Raw genomic sequence first — 26,313 nt, forward strand, 5'->3', positions numbered from 1 at the left:
AATTCAATTCAAAACCTTTATTTAAGTCGTGAGGTTTCCCTAATTTACATTGATGTCAAGAACAAGAGAAATATGCAAATCACGACGAAATACAAATGAAGAAAAAAAACAACTTGGTGTTTACATCATACTTGGCAGCTGATTATTATTATTATTGTTATTATTATTATTATTATTATTATTATTATTATTATTATCATATATCAGTGGTTACTTAAAAGTAGCAATCCCTCATTGGTAAACTATATTACAAGTATATAGTGGAAGTATTAGCAGCAAAATATACTTTAAGTATCAAGTAGGCTATCAGAGACAACAGTATTCAGAAAGCATGGCCCTTATCAGATCATTATAAATACATTAATTTTATTGTCTACTTTAAACACTGTTTTATAAGACAATCCTACATTTTGTATGAAAACTATTCAGCTGTCAAATAATGGAGTTAAAACATACAGTATGTCTCTGTAAAACATTGTGGAGTGGAAGTAGGTACAGTGCACAAATGTACCCTGTTTGTTACTTTCCACCACAAGCTGTCATATTTCTAATTTCAGCCTTCTACTGCTAGACATCTGAAATAAATCTCACACAGCAAAGTCAAGGAATCCCCACTCGCGTCTCCTAAAGTGGGACTTTTACGAGGCACACGTGAACGCACCGTGGGATTGTAGCCTTCTTTGAAGCTGGCGGGTTGGGCCAGACTCCAATGAATTTACAGAGCTACCGACCGACCGAGGGAGAGGAGAAAAGTCTGGCGCACACACACGGCTGTAATCTCCAGAAACACCGCGGTAAACCGACACAAAAGTGTGAAAAGGAGAAGTTGCGGTCCTGGTGTGGCTTCCGCTTCTTCTCGGCTCCTTCACCTCCTTTTCTAGCTCGTACAAACCAATGTGGGATAGATAGTGATTGGAGTTGACAACCCGCTCCACTACTGTATGTGCTCTCCTCCCTCCTCTCCCGCTCCACACAAACCAGGAAATCGTCGAGGTGTGCTTCTCTATTCCGTTAGTGGCTACCCCGTTTGCGGGTGTAGATGCGTGTTTTTTCGCCGATTTGTCTCGGTTTTTTATTTCACTAGTTTGACTTTTAAAGCCCGGGCACAGCTCTGAAGTCAGCCAAACTTGCCTACGAGGAGAGGAGCTCCACTCTGGCCGAACAATGAGGTGGGTAAAGCGGCTCAAATCCCTTCATCTTCATTGTGTTTCCAGGCTACATTTTGTGTTTCGGCCACTAGTTTCACAAAAGGCGACTGTTAAATCCTGACCCTATAATGTCTCTCTGGAGTCCGTCTGGTAGTTTAATCGCCCTAGCAATTGTTTCCAACATTTAAATCGCATTTCTCACTCAGAAATAACTCGAGCTTCTGCCTGTTTTTTTGGTGTAGTTTCAACTAACAGGGACACAGACATGATGACACCGTGGAGCAGGTTTTTCTGACCTTGGTTAGTGAATAACTTGTTTAAAAAAAATAATAATAATGGTTCAACATATTCGTGTTTAAATGGTCGGACTGAAAGCCCAGTCTTACCTGTTCAAGTATGACTTCATTTTGAGCAAAGTACTCACAAGTGGTGGGTTGTAGAGCAGGTCAGATGACAAAAAAAGAAACATAGTTTTGTATCTGTTTGAAACACTCTGGCTGCAGCAGTGCAGGATTAATGGCCCTAAATCATACCTCATAGGTGAACAACTGTGTGTTTATGAGCTCAGATGTCAGGGTAACTCACAGAGCATGTGAAAGGGATTCAGTGTGTTGCTCAAAGGCACTTCAGCGGGGTTGAATTGTGCTCCATACAGGGGGCTCCTTCAGCTGTACAATGACCACTTGGCCACCCTGCCGCCCCTAATGCATCTGCTGTTTATATCATGTCATGCATTCCACAGCTGCACATTAAACCTATCCCCTGTCTACTATTTTTCTCCCTCTGGGAGTACAGAGGTTTGGACCGGGAACTAAAATTGCTCTGTAGAAAGCTCATGTCGACAAATTCCACATCCTGTCTCAGCCTGTGCAGTTGGCAATTACATGCTTTGAAGCCACCGCTTCTAGCTGGGGCTTCTTCAGGCTGACATCTCACTTATTTTCCTCCACATTTAAACAAGAGTAGCACTTCGCTTAAGTCAAAGAACAACTTCTGTTTGAATACGCTTACATAGAAATTTAATTGTGGACCTGGAGGTACAGCAGTTTACTGTAGTGCGCTGCTGATAACCTGTGTGACTAGTTCTTTATCTCAAACCTATTGCGCTGCCCTTTCTGTAACTATATCTCAGCTCAGCACACGGGTTGGTCCTGCGTTTGTGTTTGTTTTGCACATATTTCTGCATAGTTACTTTGATTAGAGCAGGAACAGGAGGCACTTGAGCCGCCTGAAATCCTGCCACAGTCACAGTAATGCATTAAACATACCCTGTTAATGAGGCCATTAATTAAGTTAATGCAATAATCAGCAAAGATTACTGTGTTACAGCCAGGTCCAGTGTGTAACATTTAGAAGGATCTATTTGCAGAAGTGGAATATAATATTCATAGGTATATTGGTGTGTAATCCCCTGAAAATAAGTTCCTCCTATGGGCTGGGAAGGTGAGGGTGAAGAGAGGGAGTTGCAGTCTGTGACTTAACGGCAAGATGCCACTAAATCCTACACTCCCATCCTTTAACATACTTTACATAATACACATGCAGTTTAATGTGAATTTTATCCAGCCAAGCAAAGCAAATAATGGATCTTAGAAGCAATGGCATCTATTCTTCTGTCTGATATAACCGTAATTATACACGCAGTGTAAGAGTTATTGTCAGACAACACGTACACATCACAGTGACAACACACTGGCCATACATGGTACCCTATAAAATTATTACTCATCGTACAGTAAGATAAGGAAAGTGCTTTATTGTGGAATTGCTTAGCTGCAACCATAAACCACTGTAGCAACTCGACTGCAAAGACACACAATGTAAATATGAAAGTGTCTCTGAGCGGTTGATAGGTGACTTGATGGTTGTAGGTCTTTACTTTATCTGGGTACTGCTCCTGCTGGCCCTCCATTGTAGCCTAAACAGTTCATGTCATGTCACCTTGTATAATAGGTAAAGACTGGAATGCGGCTCCACTCATGTTCATTGTCATTCGTCGCTGTGGTATGTGAATGTTGACACAGAAGTTCAACAATTTGACCCAGTTTAGAGAATGGTTTGGCAATACATCCAAATTTTTAAGTTGCCTTTTGCTTTAGCAGTGAATAGAAACGTCTGAAACTCTTTTGTGAAATGTGGAGAAGATGCACATACGCCTTTTTGAATATTGGAATTGATCATGTTTACAAATGTCTCTCCCTGTTTGCCTCCCACACTTTCAGTCACGGTGAACGATGGCAGTGTTTAGAGCACCGTATCAGCATTTCAGACTTATCTTCTCCTTTGGTTAGGTGGTGCAGGAAGTGCTTCCATCTGCATAATGATTCACTGTTATTGTCAGAGGTGACTCCTGTCTCCCACTATTATGATTCACTGACTGGGTCTCCGTGACTAAAAGACTTGTCCTATCTGACACCAGCAGTATGGCTGCCTCGGGCTCAAGAATTAACACACGCTGACGTGAGCATACACACAGACAGGTGTAATTCGTCTGCTTAACGCGCTGTTTGCAATCTAACGAGTTGCCTGTGCTCAGTTTAGAAGCTCCACATGCCTGGAAGTGATGCCAAACTGGGCTCCTCCGCTTTCCTCCTTACACTCTTGCATGAGCTTATTATTGATCAGCCTTAAAAGCAGCGAAATGGCCTCCCCCTCAGTCTCCTTTGTGTCTCGGCTCCAGGTTTTTTTTCCTTCTCCTTTGGCAGTAAATGGAAAGGAATGCAGCTCTCTTTGCAGTTTTTCTGTCATGTCTTCTTCTTCTATCAGTTTTCAACTTCTTGACCTCATGTCCCAACAGACCAGTAGCAGTTATTTAAGACATTAAGCAATGTTGTTGCGTATATGTCCACATAAGGATAACAAGATGAAACTCATTGGTGTTGCGATAGCAGCGCATTCATGCCGTGGTGTTGTGTAATGTTCATGACATGTCTGAATTGTGATGAAGATTTTTCAGGTCTCCACTTGTTCTCCTAATTCCCCTGCTCAGTCATATTTTTTTCCTTTCTTTTCAAGGGAGATATCGGTGGCCGAGTATAAAGAGACTTCTAGCCTGTGAGCAATTAGTGCTATTCCCTAAAATCCAGTTTAAAATTCAAAATACTAAATACTTTGTGTACCCTGATGTTTTTGGTAGAGCTATATTATATTATGGGCTTTTTAGTGTGAACATAAGCAGTCTTATAAAATTTGTTTTTCAACCAAAGCCCTCACTAATATCCACACTTACCCCACGCCCCAGAAGCAATAACAATTTCAGTTAATTGGGGTGTGCTTGTGGGAATTCTTATCTATAACGGATTAAGAATAATGGCTTTATTTCATGCATCATAAAGAGTCGCATGTTGATACGCACTTCAAAAGAGCGCATCGGCGTACAGTTGGTGTGACAAAATGATCACAAAGCCCACATGCCTCGTCACTCCACACTCTCCATTATTAAAATGGTCTTTCCCTCTGAGTTTGTCTCCCATAACATCCAATCACTGCAACCCCCTCCCCTGAAACAATTTACCCCTCTTGGTCCTCCCACCTCTCATACTCATAAATAGGCCATTATGCTGGCCTGCCTCTTGGATTAGACGCTTTGCTACAGGAGTTGCTCAACATACAAAACCTGCTATTGTCTACTTGGTGACAAATCCAGTTTCCTCAGTGGTTGTGGCCGATGTTTTTATTCTTTAATTGCGCCTCTAGGCTGTTGTGTTCTCTCTGTATGGTATTACATCTTCTGTGATCATCTTATTGTAAACGTAACCTTTACCCTAACTAGCTTGTTGTTCATGTTACCATATGAAGTTGTTCACTGAGCTTGGTGTTTTGAGTCTTTTGTCCCAGTTTCGGAGGAAATTGCTCGCACTGAGTATTATGGACTCTTCTGTCATGGTATATGAAAATGTATATGTATAGATTTTTTGGAAACTAAAATAAGAACCCTTTCATGGATAAAATAACCAAATGGGATGCAGTCTGCTAATGGCTAATTCAGTAAATTAAATGCCTGAAAGTCTTGTTTTTTAATCAAATTGAAATGTTCCATAAATCCAGTATGGCTATAAAGTGGTCCACATTAATTGGTCTAATACAGAGATATTAAAGGGGTACTTACCTTGATCCAAATGTTATGGCCAACAAATTATCTCACGGTATATATTGTCATTACGCCCAACCATAATATCTAATTCAGGTCCTAATGTTAAGGCTATTGCTGATAAAGGTGAAAAACATCAAGTAAATATTTCTTTTTGGCGACTGACCATTGTCCAGATAAACAGTTAATCTGTCAGTCAATCTCAAGATTACTGAACTTGGAGTTATTGGCCTAATAGTCATTCTGAATCGCCATTCTGTTTCTTTTCCTTAATTGTGTTTGCTGATGTCTTCTTTGGAGGAGTTATATTTGTTTGCTTTTGCCCTAACCAATCAGGAGCAACTGGCATATCTCTCCGCTGAGGTCATTTTCTGTCATCAAGGAAGCTGTGGTAGCACTTATCTAAGAAATATGTTGATTTAAGAGTTGTGATATCATTTTTCTAGCGAGCTAAACATTAAGGAATATGACCTCACCTCACATTCTCCGTCCCAGCTAGAAAGCTCTGATGGGATAAACCAGTGGAAATGGCCTCAGTGGGCACAATAGCAGACATCAGTAGCTGAACAAATCAGGGGTGTTTTTTTGTTTGTTGGCGAAACCAGGATACAAACTCTTATTTTACATCTGGCCATCACTGTTGTGGAATCAAGCAGGAAAAACTGCTCCACATAGGCTGAATAAAGACAAACCCTGTGGTCCTTTCGCAGTAACCAAACATAGTGACCTCATCCCAGCTGATGGAGAGCCTGGGCCTAACAGCGTACAGTAGTGAAACCAAAGCTTGTTGTGGGCAGAAATGCTGTAGTGGTATATTGTATGGTCAGCACTGCTAATGGGCGCAATACATAGGGTTCATCAGGGGTCTGCTGCTTAATGGAGCTTAATGGATGCCAGTTAGTATAAAAACTGCCATATGCTGTCAGCCATCTTAAACATTGCTATCCTTCAGGTCCTCGGATCTTAACTTCACTTATCTGGGCTGATAGTGATTGCTGATACACAAAGGCTGTATTAGATAAAACAGTGTTGGACCAAACCCAGCAGATGATTTGGTTGGCAGCAGTTTCCTTGCACTATCATTAGGCACCACTTATAAAACAAACTCTGGGTAGTAAGGAAAGATAATGTGACCCCAGTAGATTTTGACCAGATATGGACTATGGACTATGGTTTATAACTAAACAGAAAAGGACAGGCTGAAGAGGAGAACCTGCTTTGTCCTCTTCAGTTAAAGACTGAACAATTTTCTGCATGGGTGACATTTTTGTGCATGAATAGTGATGCACATAATCTTGTTTACAGAAACGTTCTTTCTGCTGTCCTGGGTGTTGCAAGAAGCTCCCACTCTGTTCTTTCTGACAATTTAGTCCAAGCAGCAATCTGGTCTACTTGAATCGACACATTTAAGTTGGGAACTTTGATGTTGAGGTAGTCCAAAGAGGACTATCCTTTTGTTAAAGAGTCATCTGTTGAGATGGTTAATTCTCAACGCTCAGTCATGGGTGAATATTGGCCTGAATGTTGTTTTACAATGTTACATAGTTTCAGTCAGTGGCCAGTGTATAGATACGTCTATCTATTGTTTTTGCTTGTGTAGTGTAAAGATTTAGAGAGAATCAAGTAACAAGTCTCACTTATTGTCAGCAAAGAAAAAAAATTAAATTAAGTTTAAAAAAAACACAACATAAATGTCAATAATTCCCCATCATACGACTATGACCTGTTGATAATTCCTGCATAAGTGCAGCTTCCACTTGTTCATACAGGCAAGCACAACAGTCTAGCTTTTTAAACATTTTAATCTAATTTTAGGAAAACACTCCACCACATGCATAACGTCTGAGGTAAAAACGTTTACTTTTTTATGCAACCAGAACAGTGGAATCTGCATTTGTATTCATCACAGTCCCTGTAACATCCAACATTATAGAATTATTATAGAATAAGAATTTATACAATATCCCAACATGAAGTATCACAATACAATATTTTTCAATATTTTCTTATACCCCTAATTGTAACTATATTCTCTTCAACCGAGCATTATAACATATTCACAGCAGTGAACATATTATTATTGCTTTGGTCCAGTTCTGCAGTGAGAGGTTGCCTGAACGCTGTGGGAGAAGGATTGGCCTTCCGGTCTGTTTTTGTCTCGTTCCGTTCATCGACTTGTTAAATAATACGTTTTAAGTGTTTCCATAGACATTCCCGACTTCAGTTGAACAACGTCAGCATACACTATGATGCAATTTTTGTCCATTTTTGTTATAACTGACTAACTGGGAAACCATAATGCTCCATACAGTGGTTCTAAATGTCATGGTAGGATCCTCCAGCTCTGGTCTATCATTTGTGTTTGGATGGCAGCAATTCTACATGAGCTTGACTAACCTGGGTAACCGGGCTAAGCCGACTAGCATGCTACAGCTGACAACTACTGGTGTGCAACCAAAACTCTCCAGGTAAAACGCGCTATGTAAAATTTCTGTTCCCTGCATGCGAGTAGTCAACATGAGTAGACTATTTTTTTTTTATTTTTTAAGTATATTTTTTGGGGCTTTTATTGCCTTTATTATAGTGACAGCTGAAGACAGACAGGGAGAGGGGATGACACGCAGCAAAGGGCCGCAGGTAGGATTCAAACCCTGGGCCGCTGCAGTAAGGACTCAGCCTCGGTACATGGGTCGCCAGCTCTACCCACTGAGCTAACCGGGCGCCCATGAGTAGACTATTTTGACAGTGATGGTTTGGATCACAGGAACCGTACTGAACTAAAGAAGTCACATTCCGAACCAGAGATCCCGTCCAGAACGGTTTGGGATGAATACACGTACCGTCACACCCTTAGAAGGTGGGCTTTAACAAGAGGTAATATGTGGAAGGAGTGCAAGCTGGCCAAAAATGGGCAGGTCTAATGAGACTATTGTCCAAATAGCCGCTATCTGCAAGGTGCACTAATGTAAGGTCAAAGTCTACACACTCAGTCTCACTGAGAGGCAGGAAATGTGATTAGGTGTTGCCTTCTTGTTTTTCTCAACTTTCTCTTCTCTCAACTTTGGGCTCAGAGTTGAATTGAAGACATTTCTTCTCTAGTGAAAAAGGAAGAGTGTACAAGTCAGAGCGGCTGAAAAAGAGGGAGGGAGTTTGTTTGTGGATTGCTCCAGAGAAGCAGGCCTGCCTCCTCCTTTGCCCGAGTCGAGGAGGATGTGCTCCAACCTGTAAAAGGAATTGAGCTCGGTGAGGAGGACAGAGGTGAGATGGTTCCAAATATGGGCATTGGTTGTGCCAGTTCTGCCCCCCCACACACACACACACACACACACACACACACACACACTCTGCCTCAGAGGCAGGAAGGAATTCATCTCTGTTCTTGAAGTGGTCACACAACAAAATGAAAGTTCTCGGCCAAACGGCTGTTCAACTTTTCCACGATGCTCGATAAACGATGGCAGGCAAAAGATGAGTCAGCGCTCAAAGAATGCTGAGAGTTTTTAGCTGAAGATGCCTGACTTCATTCAGACAAAATTATTGAGGAGAGTTAGAGTCAGATAGCCTGGATGCCTGTTTTTGTATGGCTGACTCTTGGAAGCAGAAAGCAGTCGCCTGCAGCAAGTGTGTGTCTGTGTGTCTATGCTTTAGCAGCATGCTTGGACCTGTGTGAGAAGAAACAGGCATGAGGAAAAGGACAAAGGAAGACAGAGTTCAGTCAGCAGAGGAATAAGACAAAGGAGGGCTTGTTGACATTTTTCTTTTCCAGCCCTAACATAACCTTAGCCTCAAAGCTTTTTTTTAATTTGGTCTTTACTGTAGTGGATAGGACAACACAGGAAAACAACTTGCTAAAAAGTCTAAAATGTATTTAATTCAAACCTCTGAAAGGCTATTCCAAAATAACTTTTTCCAGAAATGATTTCCTCTTTTAGCTTAAACTTTTTAAACGTGTTGGATATTTCCTTTCTGTTTCTTTAATATATGACAACCTCCAGCAGAATCCTCCACAAAAAAAGATCCATCAAAGGGAAGTTTTAATCTCCAGTCTGGGCGTCGGGCTACATATTAACATTTATGGTACAACTAGGCTCTCACAACTCAACAGGAACTGCACTTATTTGCACCTACTGCTACAGTCATTGATCGTCACTGAATATTGACATGAGAGTTCCATGACATGTAAGTTGTTCAGTGAGGTTGATTTCAGAGTCATGTGGGCCCAGCTTAACATTGCTGACAGCCGTATACATGGCCCAAGGGTCCTTTTGAGGACAGTGTCCTGTCAGATGACAAGACCAGCGTCAACAGGCTATTGTGTGCGGGCTCCCCATGTGCTAGTCAGCATCAGAGGTCAAGTACTTTACCACCATCATGACCTCAGGCCAGTGTGTATAGTGAGGCAGCACAATACTAACAAGCTTTTTATTAGTGATATTTCCTCTAATGATCCACATTTGCTCATTTATCATTAAGTGAAAGATTTTCTTCCTGTGATACATATGTTCAGTCGTACAGTAGGTCATTGAACCTGCGATTATGCAGAAATAAGAGCACGTATTTTAAAGGAAAACGACTCAAAAGCGAATGTTCTGACGCAGCCCTGGTCTCAGAATATTACATTATAAAGTGGAGCATACTAACGCATGCTGTTTTCCCATGTCTCTTTGCAACTAACACTTCCTTTTCACACCTCTGTGTGTAGTTTTTGTGTCTGTGTGGAACATGACTTTCCCACGCGTGTCTCCTGTCAACTATCCAGTTTCACTCTTCACCTATGAATATAAAATATAAACAGGTTTAATTTAATAAAAAAGTCCAGAGGGAAAAAAATCTGCAAATAGGATGGAGTAATTATATATTTTTGGAGTAAACATTCAAAGAGTCAGAAGAATTCAAGGCATTTAATCTGCTGTTTTGTTTTTTTTCACCATGTCAATATTTATCATGTGTGACTCGTCTGAAATATGGTGTCTATTTTTATTAGGCTGTGAGGTGGAGGGAGGAAGTGGTTTGGTTACATACACACAGATGTTATTAAGTGACTTATTGTCATTCCCTGTCTGGTTTAAATGTGACTTTCTGTAGAGAAAGAAGGAAATAAGTAATGAGTCACTGTTCATCTAAGGTGTGACACAGCCACCTTTAGATTTATTAACTCCAGTGTGACACCTGTTCGCAACTTATGTTTCATATTTGGCTGTGAGTTATGTGTGAATCAATTCTCAAAGCTGTGAAAAAACATGTTTTCCGTTGATGAGACATGAAGCTGCATGGATATTATTGTTCGATTGCACTGGCTTGTCAGATGTCGTGCATGAGTCACACACGCAGGTTTCTGCCTTCTCTGCTGTCTGGTTACCATAGAGAAAGACACTTGTTCATGAAGGCAAGAATAACTCAAAAAGCCTGAACATCATTAAAAAATTATAGTTGGCTGTAGTTGTGAGGGCAAAAAAGCCTTTTCATATAGTGGTATTATGAACTCCTGGAGAAGGACAGTGAACCAGGAATGGATGCGGAGATAATGGCATTATTATCTAGACTACACAACTTCATTGTGTCTGGCTCAGGACTGATGTCTGTCTTTCATGTATGCCATTTTGCTTAGTAAGACTATCTCATTTTATCCATTTCACTCTACTTTTATATGTAAATATGAAGTGCAGTGTTATGTAACATACATCCCTGCATTAGTGCCACCCAGAGGCATCTCCAGACAGATCTTGTACTTGTTTTAGTCATTTGATTCAGAGAGAATGGTGAAGGGAAGTAGAGAAGAGTGGCAGAGGAGCGTGGTGGGAGGGTCAGGTAAATGAAGGAGGAGGAGGAGGAGGAGGAGGAATAGACAGCCACTGGGCTTGACTGTACTTGCCAGCACATTTGGGGAAAAGCTCTGAGAGCACAGCCTTATACAGACATTTCCAAGAGAGCATGTGCCCCGACCGTGCACTGCGGTTTCCTGTTAACCCCTTGCTGACCAAGAAACCACTCAGAGATGAGGAACTCTGGCTGTAATAACAATAAATGAAGACAGACAGGGTTCAGTGTTAAGTGTTTATTTCTAAGCATACGTGCAATTTGCACATCATCCTGGTGAAAATTTCCTGTGCTGAAGTCCTCTGTTGTATTAAGCAAGTCCTTTGCTGAAGGTGCCTTAAAGGTTGGTGGCTCAAATCCATGCCAGAGCATCAGCCAGTGACCTATTTGTGCTTAAGAGAAAACCTCTTAAGTCAACTGGTCAATTAGTTAGCTAAACTCCACAGCCAGCTTCAGTGTCCTCACGGTTGGACTGGTGGTCTTCGTCCAAGGAAGGACAGGAATAGATTGTTTATGGCCGCGCCTGTCATGGTTTATTCCAGTACTAAAACACAGTCCAGTCAAACCCCAGCAGTGAGTCTTCTGCAGCCTGCTATACCCAGCGGACCGGGTCAGCACATGGACACACGTGTTGGCATGTTGACAGGTGTTGAGGGTGTGTGCTTGTCCTTGTCTTAATGTGCATGTGCCACACACGCTTTTAGAGTCTCAGTGTCCGTAGTTTTATCAATAATGCAGCCGCTCACTCAGTCTCACTCCTGAGCCCTCGCTTTCTCTGCCATTAAATATGCATCCGTTTCCCAGTCCTATGTCTCTGTCCCCTCCCAGTTCCCATAAGCCCTCCCTGCCCCATACATTGACAAACACGCTTGATGCAGATGAGATCAGAGTGCGCTGCAGTATTTATCTGTCCGACCTGAGGTGGTTTTAACCTGCTACAAGTGAGCGATGGGCATTGAGTGCATACGGGCTTAACATTAACAGTGGCTTCTCTCCCTTGTAAAAATTCCTTAATACGCTGTTGTCAAAATAGTTATGACTTTCTACATGCATCGTTTGTTCTCTTCCATTTAAGTTCAAATATTTAAATTACATATCCAAGATATTATGGTAACAGTCCACAGGGATGTGTGCTGTCACAGATACTTTGAGAGTGAAAATAATCCGTTTTAAAATATATTTGACTGTTTTTTTTATTATTTATTGCACACCCTGAGCATTAGCCGATACAGATATTTGAGAGTTACAAACATAATAGCAAATTATATATCTGCCTCAAAACATAACATAAATAATCATGTTAAGTAAGGACCCCTTCAGGCTGTTTTTTAAAATAATTTTGACAAATTTATGTACTTAAGACATTCTACAGCTGAAAAATAAGCTTGCCATTGCTATTTGGCACACTGTACTAAATTATTTCAAACATATCTGTTATGCTTTTTAAAATTATTATTATGTTCACCTAGCTAAAACTAATACAGTCTAATACACTGGTTCTCAAGCTATGGCATGTGTACCATTGGTGGTACGCAAGCTGCCTCTAGTGGTACATGGAGGAATCTGATATTTATTTAAATATTTTATAAGAAATGTAATGAGTTAATGTAAAAATTTTTAGCAGTTAAGCCAAAATTGGGCGTAAATCAGCCTGACTTCCTTATTTGGCATAGAGACCTCTTTGTTTGGCACATGGCAGCATACAGTATCGGTGTCAGATAATTCAGATTCTGCAAAATCCTGAGGTCCCTTTTATCAACAAGTTTCATCCCAGATCTCACCGCTATCTGTATTTACACATTTTTGCTTATATTAGAAGCTCTTCCTCACTTAGCACTTCTAGTCTGTCCAAACATTGTCCAAGTTTAGATCCTGCCTCATTACAAGCCCCTCGGGTGATGGGTTTTCTGCCTGAAAGTATTTAAGAGGAATGTGCTAAGCTTCACTATTTAAAAAAAATAAAATAAATAAATATATATACTTTTTTGCCAAAATATTAAAATAAAAGTAAAGTTCTGAAAAAATCTCTCTAGCTGCTGTACAGGTTGCCAAAGCATAGAGGAAAGAACGTTACTGTGAAAAACTGGACCAACATTCACCGGGGGGCACACTTATTATAAGACGTGTGCCAAACAACACAATCACAGGAAGGCCTTTTGAAGTTGATATAATACACTTTTCTAAGATTGACAGCAAACTCAAAGCTATCTGGTGTGTTGTGAAATTGTAAACCACTCCCATGTGTTACACAGTTAATGCTAAAAGTTACTCACTGTTTCTACCAGGAGTGCTCAAACACTTAATACTTTAAACTGTATAGGGATATTTGTAGGCCTAGAAATGTGTAGTAGTTCCTGGTTGGAGCAGAGCGAGCATCACAGAATTCTTTGCTCATTACTCTCTCCTTTCTTTTCATGTAGCTTTGATACTGTAGCTGTCAGGAGTGAAGCAAACATATAATTTCCAGTTAACATGGACTGAATTTTAATGTTATCTACACGTGTGTGTGTGTGTGTGTGTGTGTGTGTGTGTGTGTGTGTGTGTGGACATTGATTATTCAGGCTGAGGCCGTCCTTATTAGGCAGTGTTGGCAGCAGGAAGTGGGTTGTGGCTTTGGTGCTGTGTCACAGGAAGTAGCAGATTGTATCAGGGGTGGGACAGATGGAGGGAGAGGTGGAAGAGATGGATTAAGGGACTATAGGGAGAACATAGGGGGCAAATAAGGAGAGGAGGGGGAAGAATCAGCCACCTTTGTTCCTCTGTGTCTGCGCTCCTTTCTATTAACTGTACTCTCTGTTATTTTATACTTCCTCCAATTTGTCCATACCCGTATTGTACGGTCCATATTTGTTGTGGTATAAAATTGCAGTACTCTTTTCTACAATGAACGATTTCTTTATCGGGAGATATCAGTGTCCGAAATGCAAACGCATATGCAAACACATGTACACACACACGCAGCCTCTACTGCTACCTCAACTTGCATATGTGCGGGCATTCTCGAATGTGTTGTAACTTGTGTGTATTCGGCCTGCGTGGAACTATAAATAAATGTTTTGTCACTGAGCTCACACCACATGTTTTCTCTCAAAGTGTGTGGAGGTGGAGGTTGATGCAGAGCAGGTGGAAGATTCCAGAGCCTCGTCTCTTTGGCGACTCTCGGCACAGTTTCCTGTCTTTGTCAGCCTCCATTGTTGTCTCGCCTCCCATCTTGTTTGGCATCGAACTAATGTCTTTTTCTCCTCTCACTCAAATCAACACTTTGCTGCATTCCTTCTCTTAGTCTTTCACTTCTTAGTATCCTCAGCTCTACTGGTAGCACAGATGCTTCACACTTCAATAACACAATCATGATTTTAGCTGCAATGATTTGATGAATTAATCTGCAACCCTTTATGGACTAATCAGTGTTAGTTTCTCCAGTGAGAGGACTTGCTGTTTTATATCATTGTAAATTGAATATCATTGGGTTTTGGACTCTTAGTCAGACAAAACAACATTTGAAGATGTCAACTGTGGGAAATGTGATGGGGAATTTTTCCCATCAATACCAGAATGTATGTACAAATGTGCTGTGTTTAGATGTCTGTCTTTTGTTAATGTTGTGTATGCATGAGATTATGTACAGAGTGTGGCAACAATTTCCCTGGAAAGGACAATAAAGAATATATATATTTATCTATTTTTTTTACTGTTTTCTGACATTTTATAGAGCAATCGATTAATCAAGAACATGGCTTGCCGATAAATCAATAATGAAAATAATCCTTAGCTGTGGCCCTAATTGTGATACCTGATATTCGTGCCAAGAGAGATCCTATTCTTGGATCAATATCAAACTTGCCAGACCACTATTTCAATTTCACAAACTCCACTGTCAGCATGTTACAAATTATACAGTATGACCCATTAGCCGGATGTTTATTTCATAGCACACTTTCAGAAGCACTGTATTGTGACTCTCATCTGTTAAAATTGTTTATTTATAGTGGAGACTACTGAGTGTTTTTGGTCTGTTTGTCCATCCGGTGTCTCCAATTCCTCCTCACCTGCCCTTGTGTTTGCTTCTTCCCTTCCAGCTGCAGTCCACACTACATATAATCATTTCATAGCATTTCAAAGTGGTAAAATGTTTTAGATTATACTAATTGATCTGTAATAAGAAATGGAATTTGTCATTAGATATTGTATTGTATTATGTTGTTTGTTATTTATACTTTATATTTTATACTCACACATAAGTATATAACTTATATTGCAAAATAGAGAAGAAATAAGAGTATTTGTCTACATCTTGTATGTCGATATAGCCATGAAGATCTATTATCTCCATAGACCTTCAGAAACACAAAGTTTGACCACAAAGATCCTTGATCATACCTTTATTTTCTGAGTGTGCATTTCCTACCACAAACCTCAGTGGTTTTATTTCTGTGGTTATGTTTTCGTCTTGCAGTCTTTATTTTCTTCTTGGCTACAGGTAGGAGATGTGTTGTGTTTTGTAGGCTTGGACAAGCAAAGGATGCACCACTGAACATACAAGCTCATACTGTTTTTGCTTGGCTGCCTGTACCATTTTTGAAAGAATAACAAATCAAACTTCAAATTTACTGACTGCATCCTGAGTGAGTGATGTTTTTTGTTTGTTTTGGGACTTGTGGTCTTCATACTATAAAAACTCTCTCTCTGTCTTTCAGTGAGTCGAGTATTTGCCAGGCTCGGGCCACTGTGATGATATATGACGATGGCAATAAGAAGTGGCTGCCGGCGGGCGCTGGAGCCCAGGCCTTCAGCAGAGTCCAGATCTATCACAACCCCACCAACAATGCCTTCAGGATAGTGGGACGCAAGATGCAGACGGACCAGCAGGTACAACTGCCAGCGTCTTTCTCGCTGTGTGTCTGACAAACGTTGTGTGTTTGGGGCTTCTGTGTGAGTTTGCCTCTGGAGGTGCGAGTGCGTGCGTGCGTGCGTGCGTGCGTGCGTGTCATGTGGATGTCAGTGGTCTCCTGTAAGTACCTAATGGTGTATGAGCAAGCAAGTGTGAGACAGACTATCTTTGTATGTGCCCATTTATTCATTAACTATTATCTATCAGACACCACACGAGGGCTGTGCGACAATATTTACTGTATATACTGTGACCATTTTATCAGCAATACTTAAAAAGTTTTATTTATTTATTTATAAATTTTATTACTCTTTAATTGCATTCATTTAGTCAGTTATTTACTTGCACTTATGACAATCTGGACTGTGTACCAGCAAGACATTTAGTGCAAGTATGGTAAGTATTACAGAAAAATGGTTACCTCCTGAACTATAGCACCGGAGCTCGCAGTTTAAGAGAAGATTACTTTACTTTACTACAGTTTGAGTTTATTCCATGAATTCAATGTTAGGACAGTGTGAGGGGATAAGGCGCGCTGTGTTTATTGTTGAAATTTCTCAACTTGACAGGACACTTGTGTTCACTTTGTTTATCTTGTCAGTTTGTTTTTATGCTTTGGGAATGAGAGAACATGTAGAGAACATTTCTGCAAATGGCCGAGAGGAAGCTGGAATACTATACCAAGCTCTCAGACGAGCTTTTGTCTTTTAATTGTTACTGTGAGGATTTCAAGCGTTTGTACATTTGTACCTTTTGCAGCAACCATTTAGACAAAAACTAGTTTCATACAATTCTGCCTCTGTACTCATTTACTACAATGGAAAACAATGCCAGGTTATTGTATTATGAATGTAAGCTTGTGTTTTACTTCTGTTCTATAAATTAGATTGTTATGAAGAAAAATCCTTTTATAAAGTCATTTTCAGAAACGAAAAAAAAAAACCTCATGGATATCAAGATGTATATCCTTTATTGTCAGAAGCTTAAAAATAACAAATATCAAATAACACACTCAGACATAAAGCTGAATTTCTGTGGCACACATAGTGGGCATAGTGAGAGACTGTTCTTCAAACCTGAGAAGGCACCTGCATGTTGGATAAGGAGAACAAAGAGGGTTTCCTTGTCGTTATTGCCAGACTATGACTCACAAGATAAAGGTGGGCAGATTCCAAGTTTAAAACCTGGGTAAACTGAGTTCGGGTGGGTCTATTCTTGACTACGCCCCTGTTCTGTCGGCTGCCTCAGTGTCTCTCTCCTTCTTTAAACATTTAGGACTCTTAAGCTTTCCCCAGAGACAGGTCTTAAATTGGATGATGTTTCCTGTGAGATAGTTAGCCTGATCAACCATTTCCTGTGACAATTTAGGGAGAAGCCTGATACCCAATAAGGACTCTAATTTTGTGTCGGATGGAGACGTGCAACTTGCTTTAGGATGGTGCTTGGTGAGAGCACAGAGGTGCTAATGAGAGAGAATATATATATATATATTTACTGTCATGCCCTCTCCTATTCCTCCTGTTCTCTCTATAGCTGTTTATAGAGTAACTTTATGTTGTTTTCACGCTTGTCTTTTCAGTTCAGCATCCCAAGCCTGATTGTATGATTAAACTGCTTTTAAAAATGAGATTATCTTGATTTTCTATGCGTTTCTGGCCATATTCACAGTCTGCCACACCTACCTTTCTTGTGTTTTGACAGCATTGTGGAGAGTTTAGGAATGCCACCGTCTCCAGTGACAGCTGAACTTGCAACCCTCTCTTTTCAGTGCATGTTGCCCGCTATGATATTCACCCCGACGGGTCTCCTCTCCTCCTCTCTGCTCTGTGGAATCCAGTGGCTGTTAAACAAATAGTGAAATGGTGCGTCAGCACATTCAGGCAGCGCTCAAACCCAGAACATTTTTTCCTCCTGGTTCATTGGCTTCACGCCACCTGCTGGGTGGAATATAAACCAGAATAATCCAACAACAATAAAACAGACACTATAATTTTAAGCATAAGCAGGGATGTGGGTTTGAGGTTGTTTTTGTTTTTCCAGTTTTCTAGTGAGGGATACAGCTCGCAGAGGCTTTTTCTTGATTCTATTACCTGTTTTGGGTATTTATTAAAAACTTCTAAGCAGGTTTGGAATTGGTTTAATATAAAATCAGATCTTTGGAACTGTTGCCATTTTTTCAAATAGAGACAAAAAGCCACCAAATGACCCATCAATGACTGTCCTCACCATCTCTACCAAATAGATCCTGAATTGGAATTGATAATCTGTTCCTATTCCTTCCACAGGTGGTTATAAACTGTCCAATTGTGAGAGGTTTGAAGTATAACCAGGCCACACCCAATTTCCACCAGTGGCGGGATGCCCGGCAGGTGTGGGGGCTCAACTTTGGCAGCAAGGAGGATGCTGCTCTGTTTGCCAATGGCATGGCTCACGCTCTGGAGGTGCTCAACTCCATAGCGGACGCAGGTAAATTAGTTCTCACTAGATTCCCGGTTCCATCAGCATCCGCAGGCTCATTCACGAAAGGCTGTCTACATTCAGATTTGATCATAAATGTGCAAAAGACCTGACTGTCATGTCTGGGATCTTCTCCAGTGCTGGCAGCTCTCTGTCCAGACTACATGAAAAGCCCAGTTTCTCTGAGCTTTTAGGCCCCCTCATATTGTACCCTAGTAAGGCTGACAGTTTTTTTCTGATGACTAGTTCTAATGTTTAGTTTCTGTAGGTACATTTCACACACAGGGCTAAGGCTGGCTGCTCTTACGTAGGATTATTTGGCCCTTTACTTATGACGGATTTTCCTGGAAAGTGCATTCAATCTAAGAGCAAACCTGAAAACCTTTTACATGAGATAAACAAATTAGTGCTCTGAGAAAATAAGAACTTGTGATGTATTAGAAAGGCCCATCCTCTTGTGTTTTATCTTATGTGTTCTTAAAAAGTGCTGTGCTGGTTCTGGGTATGGTTTTGCGCAATATGATGCAAGATTGGTTTTTCTTTTGGTTTTCCATTTTTCTTGCATTTTTAAGTTGATTTGAATTTGCTCACTCAAATCACATAGTATCAAGTAACACTAGTTTTCTAAAGTAATATAAACCCCACTCATTCCCTTCTTCACTACTGATGTCTGGTCCATAAGACCTGCTATTGAGTCTTTTGTTTGTGTTTGTTTATATCAGCTGCCTGTTTAGATAAAATCAGATCCCTTGCATATCTCGTGCTGTTGAACCATGAACAAAACTGTAAACACAATCTGTACTTTAAGAGCTCCGGAACAGTGTGGAAAACCTACTGCAATTATAGACCATAAAATGCTAATCCACGGTGTACAGCACCCTCTATCATATCATCATGGCAGTCTACATGATGGTCAGACTTTGGACAATCAGCTACATGGGTTGACAAGGTGTGTACACCAATAAAAGCAACTCAGTCACATAAAAAAAAAAGTCATAAATTGTTCAAGAGCAGTTACACAGCAGTGTCTTATCCCATGTTCTGTAACCGTTTTATTATTTGTATTAATGTTTTCTGTGCTGTGTTTTGGCAGGCTATGCAACACTTCCCCGCCCAGTGTCAAATGGACCTCCTGCGGAAGATCTTGAGCAACAGCGGAGGTACTTTCAGACTTCCTCTTAATCAAACCCATCTTTGCTTTGCTAATTCTAATAAATCGCCAGCCACAATTGTGAAACCCCTTGGATGTTGTCCGAGCCTGATACAGCAAAAAAATAATGAATGTATGAAGCTGATATGATTGACATTTTTTCAGGTTTCTTCTGGGTCTGCAGGCTGGATTTAGCAAAAGAGAATAAGCTAAAAAATAGATTTTCTTTGGAGCAAGTTGCCTATTCTGCGAGGTTTATGTTTATAACGGAACAAACGTATCCTCTGGGTTTAGTTGCATAACAATCAATTGCAAGTCAAGCTGTCTTGGCTTTGTGGTGTCCCTGTTGGCACGGTTTGCACACACGCATATGTAGAGGATTTGATGGTATTAGCCTGACGGTGCTAAACCCTCTGTCAGCCCCTGTAGGTTAAAGGTCAGAAAGACAGCAAGGCGGACACCTCTCGCATCAATCCCACCTTCTTTGCATCTATCGGTTTCTACAGTGAGACCTGTTGTGCACGCCTGCATTGACAAGGCATTAACCGTTTAATCTCATTTAGACTGAAAAGTAATATGTTGCACAGTCGGGAAGGCTTTGTGATTGGCTAGAGGGACTGTCTGTCAAGTTACTAGCTGACCCATTGGCTGCTGACGTACTGTGGCTTAGGGAGCCTTTAAAACCTTTGAAACCCAGCACAGATGCAGGTGGAAATTATTTCCATTAATGCTTTTAGAGCTAATGAATTTACAATTTCCTCCAGTATCAGATGGTTGTAAGAAAAATCTGAAGAAACACAATGGACGTAATCTCCCCTCCCCCTTTCCTGGGGACTCGCCCTAGTCAATCAGTTGTTCTAAAAATCACAGCGACTCTCACTTTGCATGTATGGCGTGTGTGGACCTTTTTTTGAGTGGGTTTATATGTACGTTGTATGTGTCCTGTTCTGTATACAGCTGTTGTGAGTAGCAGATGTTGGGGAAGAGGGGAGGGAGCAATAGTGAACCGAGGCTGCTCGAATTAGGCCACTGTGTCCAGCTGTGGACTTTATAGTGACAGGCTAATCAGGAGCTATGAAATCCCTCTCTCCTTTTAGCAAAGTCTCTATATTGAAAACAAATCCCGGTTAGAACTCTTTACACTTGTGCCCAAATGCCATAATTAGACAGAGTTGCTCAAAAACAATGGATGTTGCATAAATTATCAAATAATCTGCAGACCATTTACACATTAACGGCTGAAAGCTGGCATTACTCATCATGCCCCTTTCCTTTCTTGCTTTCTGCTTTATCTCATGGTTAGCCTGTCTAATCATACCAGCCAGATTAAATATAAACTTTTTCATGTCTGTCCTGTACAGTCAATGATTTATTTTGAGTATGTTTACATATATTCGTTGCTGACAGATGTGTTTGTCTTTGTATGTAGATTGGAGCAGCAGAGGTTGGAACAGCAGGAGCGGGAGCGACAGGAGAGAGAAAGACAGGAGCGGGAGCGACAGGAAAGAGAGAGACTGGAGAGAGAAAGACAAGCTGCTGCAGGTCAGGAAACACCTGGGCAGGTCAACATAACTGCATATAACTACAATACAGTCTAGGCTTGGTAGTTCCTCATATTTCACAGAGTGAACACAGTGATCATCGTTTCTTAAGATCTTCACACGCTGGTAACAGTGATCTACAGGCCCTTTGCATACTGTGTGAGAAGGCTCACAAGATAAAATCTCGATCACAAATCTGTGTCAGATTGTATGATACCATTGAAGCGTGACAGTCTAGTTATTCATTGTGCTGCCATGTAAATAAAAAATATGCAAGCAGAGACGCAGTATCAATAACACCAAAAAACAAGTTCCTCATTTCCAGCTCTATATTATGTTATCTGAGACTCCACTAGCTTTGCATGATTAATTCTTGTAAAACATCCATAAACCTAAAATCATAAATCCATAAAACTAAAACAAGCCATCTCTTTAAGCCCCCCATTTTAATTTAGTTCTAAATTTGTGACACTATCAGAATTTTGACACAGGTTGTCTCTGGGCGCCAAAGTTCTAAATCGGCTTTCTTGCATTATGATTTAGGATCATTGTTTTGGATTTTAGACTAACAAGTTCACTACCTTTCTCCCAAGATTGTCAACTGTCTGGGACGTCACACTGTCATTCGCACATTGTCTTCACTGAACAGTTTGGGAATGGTTACTGATGGTCCCTCTTTGTTTTTTTTTAGTCCCAATTCCTCCAGCTCCACCGTTGGCCCCTGGAGGCCCCGCTCCTCCACCAGTCCCTCCTCCACCCCCTGGCCCTCCTCCTGCTTCTAATATCCCTCCCCCGCCGGGACCACCTCCCTCAGGACCTCCACCGGCTCCACCCCTGCCTGCTGCAGGAGGAGGAGGAGGAGGAGGAGGAGGAGGAGGAGGAGATGGAGGTGGTCTTGGAGGGGGAGGGGGCTTGGCGGCTGCCCTAGCAGGAGCTAAACTCCGTAAAGTATCCAAGGTGAGAAACTGTCCTATAGACGTGGATTTCAGTTACTTTGTAGCTGCATTTAAAGTCGAGGTAGACTTCACTATAGTTGATTTATTATGTGCTTTTCTAATTATGCAAATGGGTTTCAATCTTCCTGCATAGCCATGACACCTGTGTGACCCATCAGTGTTTGTTGAATCATTGTGCCAACACAATGTCTGCTGAACTCTTTTGCATCTTTCTGCTATTTGCTGCCCTCAGCAGGAGGACGGAGCCCCTGCAACTCCCATAGGTAGAGCTGACTCTAACCGCAGCAGCAACTCTTCTATTGGAGGAGGAGGGGGAGGTGGAGGAGGAGGCGGCGGCGGCGGTCTGATGGGTGAAATGAGTGCCATCTTAGCAAGAAGGTGGGTGAAATCACAAATTTCCAGTTGGATAAAATATAAATTGGCCACACTCAACAATTAGGCTTACTCCTCTGCTTTATATGAATTAGCTTTGGTCTTCATTTCTGCTCTTTCTGCTCTATATTGTGCAGCTGTAATAGTTGTGTAAAATGCTCAGTCTGTTTAACTGTAATTGGTATAACTGAAAGTGATTCCTCTTTTAAATCAGGAGAAAAGCGACAGACACTGGAGAGAAGCCACCTGTGAAGACACAAGATAATGTAAGGATCGGCTTCTTGTCACAATCTGTTTAATGCTGCAAAGAATATAAAACAAGTGTCTTTTTAAACGTGGTCGGTTGATGGATAGTTACAAATAAAACGGTTTGAGGATGACTCAGTCTTAACAAAAGGTCTCGTTTTTTCTGTACAGGATGATTCAGAGCCTCAAGGTCAGAGCGGTGAGAACATTTTTGTCTCTAGTGTGCCACCTACATTCATTCTGATATTAATTTTATGTAATACACAAACTGAATGTTATCAATTCATATTTCATATTTATACATTGTCCTTCTCAGACACCATGAGAAGACCTTGGGAGAAATCGTCTATGATAAGGTAAGTCAGGATAGTTATTGCCATGCAGTACATCTGAAGCCCCCCCCAGGTGTTTGGTGTCTCGTGCTTGAACTCACCCTAAGAGTAGTAATCCATCAGTGTGAATGTGGTTGTGTGAACATGTGTGTATCTACGTTTGCCTGTGGAAAAGTGTGCTTTTGTGTGTGAATGTTCCATTTCCATTCTAAGAGGAGGGTGTGTGTGTCTCACTAACAGGAATAACTCCATCACCAAGAGCATGGACTCCACTTCTTCATTGTCCCAAGGTTCCAGGTATACATGCTGTCCCGTTGACTCGTGACCTTAGTTCCCCTTGCTTTCCTTTTCTCTTCAGGTGTGCACAGCATCACTGCTACCTACGTCCTGGGGAAGCTTATTTTACAGTTGATAGCACAATGTAATGGATCAGAGAATGGCATGCCCTCAAGGGACTTGGGTGTACCAGCTGAGTGTGTTACCTCTGAAAACTCTATAATAAGATAGAAGCCTGTTGGTGTGATTCATTTATTATTTTTACACGTCACTTCTGAGCACTGGAGGTTGATGCTGTCCTCTAGTGGTAAACTTTACCACATTCTGACACTCCTTTTTATTTTTAAAGATGTCTTTGGTGGTGTAGCTGGTCTTGTCTCTATATACTGTGGTTAAAGCATATGCTTGCAACTTTTGTGGTTAAAAGGTAGATAAGTTGCAACCAGTACATATGCAAAATCAAGTTATGTTACTTCCTATTGCATCCCTGGGTGTGAGTACATTTCTGTTCCCTATACCTTCATCCCTTGGGTGCTATGGCGATGAGCTCAACTGACAGTCGGTCTGTCAAGGCAGCGCCATGGATCTTCTTGGCTTTTTGTGAAACGTAATCACAAAATATTTGTCTTTTTTTTTCTTGCCTTCTCACAGGGGGAAGCCTGCAGGAAACAGTAACGATGCAGGTGGCATGGATGACTCGGATTTAGAGAAAATGAAACAGGTATTACTCAGCAACATCAATTCTTGATCGAAAGAGCTGAACTTGAATGTGTGATTATATGCACTTAGGTAACTGGGTTACAGTCTGTTTTCTACAGTTAGCTGTTTCTTGTAATTGTCATATATGTAGACAAATAACCCTGGTTACTACCTGGTAAGTGCTAAACCACTGTTACCATGACCGACCGTCTGTCTGTCAATCCACTTTGTGCAGGAGATCCTGGAGGAAGTGCGGAAAGAACTACAAAAAGTCAAGGAGGAAATTATTGGAGGTTAGTTTACTTTTTACTTCCTAAAACTTTACATATTTCTGCAATATTATTGTATTATAGGTACCTAATGTTTGTTTCCTCTGCTCCCCCTCCACAGCCTTCATTCAGGAGCTGCAAAAGAGAAGCACATAGTTCTGCAGAGTGTCAGGTGTAACGGAGGAATGTGATAGATGGAGGTGGTTGAGGCCCACTGGGACCTCTCCTCCACTGCGCCCTCCCATGTAGCCCAGGGATTTCTCTTTTTCTCCTACACATTTTCTCTTTCTTACACAAATACATGTGAGCATACTTGCTTGTGTGTACATCATGCATATACACTTCATGTAAATGGTAACCCAGGGAACCTCCTCATGTCGCCAATCCGCCACTTTTGATGATCACTCACTAACATTGCAGCGGTTATCCCATCTATCCCATCTCTCCCGTGTTCGTTCATCCCGTCCCCTTGTGTCCTCTTTGTGTTCTGTTCATCTGAACCAATTCAGAGCACATAGCTACAGCCCCAGTTGCTCTTCCAATTCGTCATCATGTACACCCATCATAACCCTCTTTTCTGCATAAATCCCGCTACTTGTGTCTTCTCCCTTCTCCTATCAGACGCAACATTTACTGATAGAGCACTCTTCAGTATTCAGGGACAACGTATTGGTCACATTTTTACTGTAATAGCAAAATGCTGGCATGCTGGGATCCTTTTTTTTTCTGTCTTTGTCAGTTGGCAGACAGTTGTTCAACCTCAAACACTGCTACAGATAGTTCAGTTCAGACTTCTGCTAGTAGGTTATTGTCTCTAATGGTAGTTGGAGGTGGAAAAAAACGACCATAAATCGAGGACGGAGACTCCAACTCCCTGACTACTGCAGTGTCTCTCCTACAAGTGGACTTTGAGCTCCCAGCAATGGCCAAGAACTAAAACAGCACAACACAGGCCTTCACTGCTGCAAGATAGAGAAGTTGGAGGAAGAGGAGACAAGCAAAGGGAATCTGATGGACAACCTGAGTGCTGTGAAAGGGGAGTGTGTTGTAGTTTTATGATGTGTGAGAAATTTATTTTCTTTGCATTGCACTTGTTCCAGAGGAAGTGTGTCTGTATGCCACACTGCCTTGACAGACTATTCCCTCTCACTCAAAATGAGATATTTGTTGGCCAGTGCAGTGGTCTTACACTGTGCTTCCGCTAGTTATTTTCTTCCATTCTAGCTATGTTTTCTAACTTTGAAACATGAAAAATGGCCATGATGAGGTCAATTAATTTGGCCACGACCAACTGCCTTGAGAATAAATATATAAATATATATATATATGGAAAATATATATTTGTTTTGAGGGAAAATGTTAGCAAAAATGAAATGGTGTTTCTATTTTAATTGAAATGACTGGTGAATGGGGATTTTGTTTTCCTTTTTTTTTTTTTTCTTTTTCAATGATTGTTTTCTTATGAAATGTTATTTTGGGTTTACTGTTTCTTTTTTCTAATAGAGTCTAGGCTTTTTACACTGAAATATTAAGAAAACAGCTTAGAGACACTGGATTAGAAATGCCTTTATAGTCGAATACAGCTGCTTCTTGAAAAATGCATTACTTTGTCTTGAGTCATCTTTTGCATCCTGTTGTAAGATTTATTTGAATTCAGACTAGTGACATTTTATGAACTATGGGGCTGAAATGCACAAACGTCCTTGCTCTGAAGTCCAAACTGTTTAGTAGAGAGATTTGAAAGAAAAATTAAAAACATGAAAATAAAATGATTTAAGTCTAATAATTATTAAAAATGTCAGCTATGTGGTTCATGACTGAATTCTACCTCCAAGACAAAGATGTGCAGACTGAATATCTTTTTTTATTTTAATGCAGTGGTTTTACTACCTTTGCCTTTTTGCTTGTATGTATTTTCCCCATACTAATCTGTTCTCTAAAAAGGTTAATAGTTGGACTAAAGCTTTAAAATATGCTGTCATGGATTTTTAAAAAAAATGTAACGTTAGTTTACTAATTTGTTACGGAACTGACGTACAGGGGCTAATTATGAGTTGCTTTTTATGGAG

At 40.9% G+C, this 26,313-nt stretch overlaps 1 protein-coding gene across 6 annotated transcripts; it reads left to right on the forward strand.

The window, feature by feature from the left end:
- Positions 1-689: 689 nt before the first annotated feature.
- On the forward strand, positions 690-26,013 carry vaspb (vasodilator stimulated phosphoprotein b). 6 transcript variants are annotated; one of them, XM_051398234.1, is made up of 15 exons: positions 690-1,169; positions 1,391-1,448; positions 15,753-15,924; positions 18,232-18,412; positions 19,497-19,563; positions 20,983-21,095; positions 21,786-22,051; positions 22,283-22,428; positions 22,637-22,688; positions 22,840-22,867; positions 22,985-23,024; positions 23,241-23,297; positions 23,928-23,997; positions 24,211-24,268; positions 24,366-26,013. In XM_051398234.1, exons 3-15 carry the CDS (start codon positions 15,787-15,789, stop codon positions 24,398-24,400), a joined length of 1,251 nt encoding a protein of 416 aa, XP_051254194.1. In that variant the 5' UTR covers positions 690-1,169; positions 1,391-1,448; positions 15,753-15,786; the 3' UTR covers positions 24,401-26,013. The 6 variants fall into 6 exon arrangements, with proteins under 6 accessions (XP_051254194.1, XP_051254193.1, XP_051254192.1 ...); XM_051398233.1 differs by lacking the exon at positions 1,391-1,448 and having other exon boundaries at positions 22,840-22,858; XM_051398232.1 differs by lacking the exon at positions 1,391-1,448 and having other exon boundaries at positions 22,286-22,428.
- Positions 26,014-26,313: the final 300 nt, after the last annotated feature.

This window comes from Dicentrarchus labrax, unplaced genomic scaffold, assembly GCF_905237075.1.
Source record: "Dicentrarchus labrax unplaced genomic scaffold, dlabrax2021, whole genome shotgun sequence".
Lineage (NCBI taxonomy): Eukaryota > Metazoa > Chordata > Actinopteri > Moronidae > Dicentrarchus > Dicentrarchus labrax.